General features: G+C 51.6%; 1 protein-coding gene across 2 annotated transcripts in view; it reads right to left on the reverse strand.

The window, feature by feature from the left end:
• Positions 1–1078: 1078 nt before the first annotated feature.
• LBHD2 (LBH domain containing 2) overlaps positions 1079–12215 on the reverse strand; it is a 56127-nt gene continuing 44990 nt past the window's right edge. For both annotated transcript variants that reach the window (XM_075330912.1, XM_075330913.1), the window contains exon 4: positions 1079–1606. In XM_075330912.1, coding sequence (XP_075187027.1) covers positions 1536–1606 — 71 coding nt within the window. In that variant the 3' untranslated portion in view covers positions 1079–1535. The remainder of the gene's footprint in view (positions 1607–12215) is intronic.

Below are 12215 nucleotides of genomic sequence, written 5' to 3' on the forward strand. Positions count from 1 at the left end.
ATGGTTACGTGCTGTTCGCGGTTCCCCCCAGCAGCACAGAGTATTTCAGACAAGCAGTAGGTTAATTTGAGGAGACACTCACATGATGTTCTTATAAAGGGCTGGGCTACATGTTACGATGAATGTACTGTGAGTGGGTCCCCCAGCAGCACAGAGTATTTCAGAGGAGCAGTGTGTTGATTTGGGGGGAGCACTCGCATGATGTTCTTATAGAGGGCCGGGCTGCATGTTACGTGGGAGGTGCTGTGATGTGAGCGGGTCCCCCCAGCAGCACAGAGTATTTCAGGACCCTCATGTGGGACATCAAGCCCCTGCAAAGTCAGAGCGGGTCTCCCAGCAGCACAAAGTATTTCAGGAGAGCAGTCTGTTGATTTGGGGGGACACTCACATGATGTTCATATAAAGGGCCGAGCTGCATGTGACAGTGGATGTGCTGTGCTGTGTGCGGGTCCCCCAGCAGCACAGAGTATTTCAGATGGGCAGTAGGTTGATTTGGGGGGACACCCACATGATGTTCATATAAAAGGCCAAGCTGCATGTGACAGGGGAGGTGCTGTGTGCGGGTCCCCCCAGCAGCACAGAGTATTTCAGGACCCTCATGTGGGACATCAAGCCCCTGCAAAGAAGAGCAGTCTGTTGATTTGGGGGGACACCCACATGATGTTCATATAAAGGGCCGAGCTGCATGTGACAGTGGATGTGCTGTGCTGTGAGCGGGTCCCCCAGCAGCACAGAGTATTTCAGATGGGCAATATGTTGATTTTTTTTGGGGGGGGAGCACCCGCATGATGTTCTTATAAAGGGCTGAGCATGTGACAGTGGATGTGCTGTGCTGTGAGCGGGTCCCCCAGCAGCACAGAGTATTTCAGATGGGCAGTCTGTTGATTTGGGGGACACTTGCATGAGGTTCTTATAATGGGCCAGGCTGCATGTGACAGGGGAGGTGCTGAGATGTGAGCGGGTCCCCCCAGCAGCACAGAGTATTTCAGGACCCTCATGTGGTGCATGAAGCCCCTGCAGTGTCAGACAATCACAATCAGAAGGTTTTTGCTATAAAATAACGACTCGTGCCATTGCATTTGCCATCAGATGAATATGTATTTAGTCACATCGTCAATGTAAATTATTGTACAGCGAGACTCCTAAACGGACAGCTATATACATACGGAGCGGGGTCGCGGTCCTGGACGGTGACACCATGTGACCAGGAGGAGGATTCATTTTGCTCCCGGTGGGGGTTATACTGCGCCTCGGACGAGGTCTCGGGAATATTCGAGGCTTTCTCAGCAGCTTGGCTGAGGATTGTACATGTTGGATTCTTCTGCTCGTGAGTCAGCGCCAATCCTAAACTACGCGGAATAGACGGTGCCAAGTGACCCCGGCACTTTCCTGGAAATCTGGAGGAACGGATCAGTCCCAACTGCTGCTCACAAGCGCTAACTACGCCACTGATACTGAATGGATGTCGCTTCTATTTCTGCCTGTTCTCACAATGATGAGAAAAAAAACAGAGAGAGACACGATATTTAAGGCTTTTAATTAGCGCCGTTCCCCCCCGCTCTGCACCCCGCGTAGTATTCCTCCCCATGAGCGGAGAGTGTGGCACCTGCAAGAGAGAAAAGAATTTATCAATTCCTGTGCCATTAACACGTGTTTTACTACAACTTTCCAATATACTCAGCATTTACATTTTACACCATATCTAAGACCTCCGCTTGCTGCCAGTGAATAACAGGGTAACTGGCAAAACACCAGCTTCTGTGAGTGTGTGTCTCATTCTGTGTGTCTTTTTCTGTGTATGTGTCTCTTTGTGTCTCTTTCTGTCTATGAGTCTCTTTCTGTCTGTGTGTCTCTTCTGTGTGTGTATTTTTCTGTGTCTCTTTCTGTGTATGTGTCTCTTGGTCTGTGTCTCTTTATGTCTGTGCGACTCATTCTGTGTGTATCCCTTTCTGTCTATGAGTCTCTTTCTGTCTGTGTGTCTCCTCTGTGTGTGTATTTTTCTGTCTCTTTTTGTGTGTCTCTTTCTGTGTATGTGTCTCTTTATGTTTGTGCGTCTCTTTTTCTGTGTGTGTGTGTGTGTGTGTGTGTGTGTTTCTGTGTGTGTCTCTTTCTGTGTATGTCCCTTTCTGTGTGTATGTCTCTTTGTGTGTGTGTGTGTGTGTGTGTCTCTTTATGTGTGTGTATGTGTGTGTGTGTCTTCTTTTCTCTTTCTGTGTGTGTGGGTCTTTCTCTGTCCATAACAGGAGTCAATAATAACAGATCCAATCCCAGCTCCATTGACTTTAATGGAGGCAGGGTTTTTTTTTGATAACTGTGAAGCGAGAGCTTAAGTTTTCCCCTCAAAACATAATCTATGAAGCTCCCTGACTTGAATAAGGTGTCAGTGCAAAAATTGTGATTTGGATTCCTTTAGTGGACATACACACACACACAAACACATACATACACACATACATACACACATAAATACATACATGCACACATACATATGTGCAATCACATACATACATACACACATACATACATGCACACAAACGCATACATACATGCACTCACACATATACATAAACACACACATACATACACATAGATACACATACATATACACACATACATACACACACATACATACACACACATACATACACACACATACATACATAAACACATACATACATAAACACACACATACACATACATAAACACATACATACATACACACACACACACATACATACATAAACACATACATACATAAACACATACATACATAAACACATACATACATACATACACACACACACATACATACATAAACACATACATACATAAACACACACATACACATACATAAACACATACATACATACTGTCACGAACCACCGGGGGGGTCACTCAGAAATCCCCCGCGCTGGCTACCAGTACGTCACAATCGGGGGGTAACAAGTGGGGGTCACCCCTCCTTTATACCTCCCGACCGACAGACAGAGCACGTGACGCGCTCTCTAGCGCCCCTCTTATAGTCAGGCCAATTATGGAATTGCCCGACAATAAGCAAGGAGGCCGCTATACTACTTATGCCGATTATTGAAGGGTCCCCGGTGAGAGTAGGGTATATATTCCCCCGACCTCCGCGGGCGGAATATATAATATCTTCCCGAATCTCACTGGCCTCCCCACAATAATCCTTGGCACAACTCGCTGCCACCAACCGCTTCACGGTAACTATTAGCCGAACACACAGACGTGGGATTCAAGATCGAGATAACAGAACAGCCCAAGATTAATTATATAATTTAATCAGCCTAAAGCACACTAGAAACTACAATATATACAATAGGGAATCTACAGAATATACAGTTATGTCAGAGTACAGTTACAGATAAAGCATGGTTTACAAACAGGCATACACAGTTCCAGCAGTTACCTTGTGCGTCTGGCCACAGGGGGGCGCTGTAGACCAGGTTTCCAGGATCTTTCCCACAGATGTTTCCTACACGTGACCCCCAGCGAAAGAACACTGGAAAATGGCCGAAGTAGGGTTATCAACCTGGGCAAATCCAGGTCCCCTCCTACCTTAGTGACCTCAGAGGGAGCACTGCTCCACCCCTGGCTGGAGTTATGGACAATATCCACAACATGGAATATGGGCCATAACTTTGCCTGGGAGCGTCGTAGGCGGACGCCAACGCTCTCATTGTGACAGTTATGAATTTAGCTACAGAACGAGAGGACTCATGACTTGTCTACTAGTTCCCCATTGGCTGATATCACGCCTGGGGTACTTCCCAATGTCCTACTCCCATAAAAAAGGTGTGCCAGCATCGTCCGCATGCAGAGACACCATTTTTATGGTTGCCATATTTATCGGAAATATGGCTTGCGAGATATGAACCATATTTTACTGGAGTCGTTCTGTCTGGATACTTCCAAGCTTGCTAATTAGATAGCAGCCCCTACCACAGGGTCACGGCAGGGAGTCATCCTGTGTCCATTGTTCCCACATCATCTAATCTCCATATCACAGGAGATGGCCATGGAGGTGTAAGTGGAACACAGACCAGTTCCTTTGACACCTATCTGCTAAACAAACCGTTTATCCCTGTGGTAAATTTTCTGATTGAAGGAGTTGTGTGAAGGAAAGGGGGGGTGACACCAGGAGAGGGCTTCCTGACATAACTTGAATATCATGATTTATCGTCATATCTCCGGATTTACCTCACACCTCCCCCCTTTTGAGGGCGCTAGGGGGCAGCACACTCCGGTGTTCCCCCGTGCGCCCGTCCGCGACCTCTCCTTGTCGGGACAGCCCGTCTGCGTTACCGTGGTCACGGCCCCTTTTGTGTCGAATGGTGAAGTTGTATTGCTGGAGCGCCAGGCTCCATCGCAACAACCTGCCATTCGTCCCGGAGACAGTGTGTAACCAGCTGAGGGGATTGTGGTCCGTCTCCACGATGAAGTGGCGCCCGTATAGATAGGGTTGCAGACGCTGCAGGGCCCACACTATGGCCAGGCACTCCTTTTCCATCGTGGAATAGGCCACTTCCCTTGGTAACAGCTTCCTGCTCAGGTACAAGACTGGGTGCTCTTGGCTCGCAGAGTCCACCTGGCTGAGCACCGCACCGAGGCCGAAGTCACTGGCGTCGGTCTGTACTACAAACGGCCGCGTGAAGTCGGCTGCCTGTAGCACGGGCGGGCTGGACAGGGCGTCCTTTAGGGCCCGGAAGGCTGTCTCGCAGTCCATTGTCCAATCGACTGCAGAGGGCAGCTTCTTCTTGGTGAGGTCCGTCAAGGGCTTTGCCAGGCTACTATAGCCTGGAACAAACCTCCTATAGTACCCAGCGGTCCCCAAGAAGGACATCACCTGCTTCTTGGTCCTGGGGGTGGGCCAGGATGCGATGGCTTCCACTTTCTCAGGCTCGGGCTTCAGTGTTCTCCCGCCTACCCGGTGACCGAGGTACTGGACCTCGCTCATGGCCAGCTGACACTTTCCCGGCTTGATGGTCAAACCTGCCTGGTGGATCCGCCTGAGCACCTGTGCTAGATGCTCTAGGTGATCTTCCCAGGTGGGACTGAAGACGGCAATGTCATCCAGGTACGCGGCCGCGTACCCTTCAAGTCCCTTGAGCAGGGTGTTGACCATCCGCTGGAAAGTGGCAGGGGCATTCCTCATCCCGAATGGCATCACCGTGGACTCGTACAGTCCAAATGGGGTAATAAAGGCAGAGCGTTCCCTGGCCTTGCGAGTCAGGGGGATCTGCCAATATCCCCGGCTCAGATCCATGATGGTCAGGTACTGAGCCCCGGCCAACTGATCGAGCAGGTCATCGATGCGTGGCATTGGGTACGCATCGGCGACCGTGACAGCATTGAGCCCCCTGTAGTCCACGCAGAACCGAGTGGTTCGGTCCTTCTTAGGGACGAGGACTACAGGCGAGGCCCAAGCGCTGTTGGATGCCTGGATCACCCCCAGCTTCAGCATCTCGTCAATCTCCTGGCGCATGTGTTGCTGCACCTCCAGGGAGACCCGATATGCTGAACGCCGGATCGGGGGATGATCCCCAGTGTCCACGTGATGGACAGCCAAGTCAGTCCTTCCGGGCTGGTTGGTAAACAACCCCCGGAAGGGGTGTAGGGTGGCCCACAGCTGGGACCGTTGGTCCTCCAAGAGCTGGTGGCCAACCTCCACATCCTCAATGGATCCGCCTGCCCTAACCTGGGCTAGCATATCCAAGAGGGTTTCCGCTTCTCCCTCCTCGGGCAGGTTGCACACGGGGAGCGCACATGCCTCCCGCTCATGATGTGCCTTCATCATGTTCACATGGAAGGGCTTCCGCCTTCCACGGGCAGGGTCCAGGGTGACCAGGTACGTCACAGGGTTGAGCTGCTGGTACACGAGGTATGGGCCTTCCCAGGCTGCCTGAAGCTTGTCCTGTGGTACGGGGACCAGTACCCACACCTTTTGACCCACTTGGTAGGTCCTCTCACAAGCGTTCTGGTCGTACCAACGCTTCTGATCGGCCTGGGCTTGAGCCATATTGTCGTGTACCAGTTGCGTCACGGCCTGCATTTTGTCCCGGAAGCGCATGACATACTCGATAACCGACACTCCAGGGGTGGCCAAATCCCCTTCCCAAGCCTCTTTCACCAGAGCCAGGGGGCCCCGCACACGTCGCCCGTACAGGAGCTCAAACGGTGAGAATCCCGTTGAGGCCTGTGGAACCTCCCGGTAAGCAAATAACAGGTGTGGGAGATACCGCTCCCAGTCAAGCCCGTGGGCGTCGACCAACATCTTAAGCATCTGCTTTAAGGTGCCATTGAACCGCTCGCACAGGCCATTAGTCTGTGGATGGTACGGGCTGGCCACCAGATGTCGCACCTGGACTTGCTTACAGAGGGCCTCCATCAGCTGGGACATGAATTGGGTTCCCCGGTCAGTGAGCATTTCCTGGGGAAAACCCACTCGGGAGAAAATCTCCAGCAATGCGGTGGCCACCTTGTCAGCCCGAATGGACGACAAGGCCACTGCTTCTGGGTACCGGGTGGCATAGTCCACTACCGTTAGTATGAAGCGTTTCCCGGAGCTGCTGGGGATGGCCAGCGGGCCGACCAGATCCACAGCCACCCTCCTGAAAGGCTCATTGATGATTGGCAGAGATACCAGTGGGGCTTTGGGGTGTGGCCCCGCCTTCCCCACTCTCTGACAGGTTTCACACGAACGGCAGTAGGCAACCACATCGGCCCCCATTTTTGGCCAGTAGAAATGCTGGTTTAACCTGGCCTTGGTCTTAGCGATCCCTAGGTGTCCGGCCATCGGAATCTCATGTGCGATCCGCAACAACTCCGTCCGGAACGGATAGGGTACCACCAACTGTCGGTCCCTGGGCCACGCCTCCGGTGAACCCTGCTGGACCGTGACCCGGTACAGCCGTCCTTGGTCCCAGACCACTCGCTCCGGGTCCGAGTCCGAGGGAGGCTGTGCCGCCTGCTCCTTTAGAGCTTTCAGGCTGTCGTCAGCTTCTAACGCTGCCTGAAACCCCTGACTAGATGTGGCCAGAATCGACGAGACTGTCACATCTTCGGTCAGTACCCCGGGACCTGTGTCCTGGCCTCCACCTGACTCTGCTGCCACTTGGTCAGAAGGGGAAGAGCTATCGGACCTCCGGGAGGCCCCTTGGCTTCCAGCACTCCCACTGCGGGTGACAGCGGCCACAGCCGCTGCGACCGTGGGTCGTGCCTGCTCCTCCTCCGTTCCTGACCAAGTCGCCGGTTCAGGCAGACCGACCTGGCTTCCTGACACCCCGGTTGTGGGGGAACCCTGCACTGAGATCTTACCTGGGAGCACTTCCGCTCCGGGACCGGCCCCAATCTCACCTGCCTGTTCCCCCCCTGCAGCAACAGAACCCCGCTGTGAAATCTCTGGGGACCCCACATTTGCTGTGGTAGCCCCCACCCCACACACTGGTCCTCCCCCTGCAGCACCCTGCTCTCTGCTTATCCCTGCAGAGGGCAACAGATCCCAGCTCACTGGCTGATCACTTGTAGAGGCATGGTCACACCTTTCTCTGACCCCCTCCCCTCCTGTCACAGCTGCAGCTGTGTGTGTGTCTATGCAAGCAGAAAAATCAGAGTTCACTCCCTCCTCCCTTACATCATTCATAGAGAACACATTAACATTGTCAGGAGGCATGTCAGTACTGGCTGAAGGGTCAGCCCTTGGGGGGGGCCCAAACTGGGAGGTTATCTGCCCCAAATCTGTCCCAAGTAGCACGTTTGCAGGGATCCGATCAGTTACCCCCACCTCTCTCACCCCTCGCCCTGCGCCCCAGTCCACATAAATGCCAGCAACAGGCAGCGCCGGGTCAATGCCTCCAATCCCGGAGACAGCGAGGGTTTTTCCAGGTATCAAGTCTTGGGGGGACACCATCTCAGGCCGCACCAGAGTCACCTCCGAGGCGCTGTCTCGCAGTCCTATGGTCACAGACCGGCCGACGGTGACAGGTTGGAAGCTGTCCAGGGACCTACCACCACCCCCACCCACACAATACACCTTGGGCGGCCCTTGGGACGGGGACGGAGCCGGGGCCTTGGGACGCTGAGGGCACATGGCCTTGAAGTGTCCAGGTAGGTTGCACTGGTGGCACCGTCTTGGTTCTGCCACGGGCCTGGAGAGGGGAGTTGAGGGGGACACCCCCTGCAGTCTAGGGGCAGGTGGGGCAGTCGCAGAGTTCATCTTACCCCATCTCCAGGTGCTGCTGGTGGCTGCTCTCCTGGCCTCAGGAGCCCGATTGTTGGTGTAGTCATCGGCCAGGGCAGCTGTAGCCGTGGACCCCTTTGGCTTCTGGTCTCGGATGAACTGGCGGAGATCCTCAGGGCAGTTCCACAAGAGTTGCTCTGTGATGACCAAGTCCAGGATCTCCGGTCCGGTGGAAAGCTGCAGGCCTTGGGTCCAGTGGTCGGCAGCTCGGGCAAGTGCCCGCCGGTGGTCAGCCCAGGAGTCCTTTGGTCCCTTCTGCAGGGTCCGGAACTTCTTGCGGTAGGACTCCGGAGTGAGGTTGTACTGTTGGATCAGGGCCCGCTTGATTGTGTCGTAGCCCTGATCTGCCTCAGTAGGCAAGTCCCCAAGGATTTCCAGGGCCTTACCCCTTAAACGGGGGGTCAGGTATTTGGCCCACTGGTCCTTGTCCAGATGGTGCTGCAGGCAAGTCCGTTCAAAAGCAGTCAGGAAAGAGTCCAAGTCTCCATCCTTCTCCAGCACGGGAAAGTCCTCAACACGGACCTTTGGAAGTTTGGTGTCTTGAAGGTCACGGGTGGCTGATGAGGGCCGGAGCTGAGCTAGCTGCAGCTGGTGGTCACGGTCTGCCTGTTGCTGTCGCTCTTCACGCGCTGCCTGCCGCTCCGCAGCCTCAGCGTCACGCGCTGCCTGTCGCTCACGCTCGGCCATGAGTATCTCGTAGGTATCCCGGTCTCCAGACATAAGCCTGGCCAAGGCAGCTTGAAGGAGGGCCTCTGCACCTCTCAGGCCGGAGGGATTGGCAAGTGGTGATCTGCGGCACGCTGCAGAGCCAGGTGATTCACTGTCCATTTCAGAGCGGAGGACTGGCATCTGGCTCGTTGAGGACCCTTGGGCGAGCTCCTCCTCATTTTGTCCAGCAGTGCCAGGTTGTGCGATGTCCTCTGCAGAGCTGTTCTCTGGCGTCGGGCTCTTGGAGGGCTCATGGACAACCTCCTCATCGTCTCTGGCCTGAGCATCGGCCATTCCTTTGGCTTTGCTCCTGGTGCTCTCAGCCATTCTTGCAGACTTTTGGTCACTGACACAGAACTGACACCTGATGCGCCCACACACCTTACAGTATCTGCACTCTGACACTCTAGTGTTGAGCTAGTCTGAAGACCCCAGCAGCCACAGCTGCTGCAGGCAGTCTTTAGTGTCTGGGAGTATGGGTCTCACACTCACACACACTATTATCTCGATCCCACCGCTATGCCACCAATATGTCACGAACCACCGGGGGGGTCACTCAGAAATCCCCCGCGCTGGCTACCAGTACGTCACAATCGGGGGGTAACAAGTGGGGGTCACCCCTCCTTTATACCTCCCGACCGACAGACAGAGCACGTGACGCGCTCTCTAGCGCCCCTCTTATAGTCAGGCCAATTATGGAATTGCCCGACAATAAGCAAGGAAGCCGCTATACTACTTATGCCGATTATTGAAGGGTCCCCGGTGAGAGTAGGGTATATATTCCCCCGACCTCCGCGGGCGGAATATATAAAATCTCCCCGAATCTCACTGGCCTCCCCACAATAATCCTTGGCACAACTCGCTGCCACCAACCGATTTACGGTAACTATTAGCCGAACACACAGACGTGGGATTCAAGATCGAGATAACAGAACAGCCCAAGATTAATTATATAATTTAATCAGCCTAAAGCACACTAGAAACTACAATATATACAATAGGGAATCTACAGAATATACATATGTCAGAGTACAGTTACAGATAAAGCATGGTTTACAAACAGGCATACACAGTTCCAGCAGTTACCTTGTGCGTCTGGCCACAGGGGGGCGCTGTAGACCAGGTTTCCAGGATCTTTCCCACAGATGTTTCCTACACGTGACCCCCAGCGAAAGAACACTGGAAAATGGCCGAAGTAGGGTTATCAACCTGGGCAAATCCAGGTCCCCTCCTACCTTAGTGACCTCAGAGGGAGCACTGCTCCACCCCTGGCTGGAGTTATGGACAATATCCACAACATGGAATATGGGCCATAACTTTGCCTGGGAGCGTCGTAGGCGGACGCCAACGCTCTCATTGTGACAGTTATGAATTTAGCTACAGAACGAGAGGACTCATGACTTGTCTACTAGTTCCCCATTGGCTGATATCACGCCTGGGGTACTTCCCAATGTCCTACTCCCATAAAAAAGGTGTGCCAGCATCGTCCGCATGCAGAGACACCATTTTTATGGTTGCCATATTTATCGGAAATATGGCTTGCGAGATATGAACCATATTTTACTGGAGTCGTTCTGTCTGGATACTTCCAAGCTTGCTAATTAGATAGCAGCCCCTACCACAGGGTCACGGCAGGGAGTCATCCTGTGTCCATTGTTCCCACATCATCTAATCTCCATATCACAGGAGATGGCCATGGAGGTGTAAGTGGAACACAGACCAGTTCCTTTGACACCTATCTGCTAAACAAACCGTTTATCCCTGTGGTAAATTTTCTGATTGAAGGAGTTGTGTGAAGGAAAGGGGGGGTGACACCAGGAGAGGGCTTCCTGACATAACTTGAATATCATGATTTATCGTCATATCTCCGGATTTACCTCACACATACATACACACACATACATACATAAACACATACATACACACACACACATACATAAACACATACATACATAAACACATACATACATAAACACATACATACATACATACATACACACACACACACATACATACATAAACACATACATACACACACACACATACATAAACACATACATACATAAACACATACATACATAAACACATACATACATACATACACACACACATACATACATAAACACATACATACATAAACACACACATACACATACATAAACACATACATACATACATACACACATACACACACACATACATACATAAACACATACATACATAAACACATACATACATAAACACATACATACATACATACACACACACATACATACATAAACACATACATACATAAACACACACATACACATACATAAACACATACATACATACACACACACACACACATACATACATAAACACATACATACATAAACACATACATACATAAACACATACATACATACATACATACATAAACACATACATACATAAACACACACATACACATACATAAACACATACATACACACATACACACATACACACATACATACATACACACACACATACATACATACACACATACATACATACATAAACACATACATACATAAACACACACATACACATACATAAACACATACATACATGCATACATAAACATATACATACATACATGCACAGACATACACTCAGCTTTACGCATTGGATATCATGTTCTGGAGACAGATGAGAGCTTTCCGTTCTTTCACAGCACACGTCTCTCCTGGTCCGAGACCCTGTTATCTGCACTCATCCTCCTGGATTTCCTAAAAATACCCCCGGAGCCCCCCAGAGAGTCCGGGCGGCCGGAGACTGATGATCACATGTGAGTTTTCAACCTCAAGATGGAAAAATTGGACCTGAAGCTTCATAATATCATTGTCCGACTACAGGGCTCCCTCCGGCGGTGTGACCTTATCTGCCCGCAGAGACCGGGAATCAGCCTGCAGACCCCAATCTGTCAAAACCGACTGTACAGACACAATCCAGCAAATGTTATACTGCGCTCACACCTAGAGCCGCACTCGTAATTCTGCCAGTCTGCTCATCCCTTCGGCTGTCTGGCTGCACATCCTCTCCCCTCTCATTCCCTGCTGGTTCAGGGTCATGCCCAGCTGCATATTGATGCAGGATAGAGGTGGGATAACAAACCGTCCCTTTAAGTGCCCCCGCTATATCATGCTTTCATGTGCAGAAACCAAAGCTGCAGAAAACATGTGTTTTTTGACATATTTCTGGAGCGCGGATGATTCAGCTCCACTCC

The sequence above is a fragment of the Anomaloglossus baeobatrachus genome, chromosome 12 (genome assembly GCF_048569485.1).
Source record: "Anomaloglossus baeobatrachus isolate aAnoBae1 chromosome 12, aAnoBae1.hap1, whole genome shotgun sequence".
NCBI classification, from domain to species: domain Eukaryota; kingdom Metazoa; phylum Chordata; class Amphibia; order Anura; family Aromobatidae; genus Anomaloglossus; species Anomaloglossus baeobatrachus.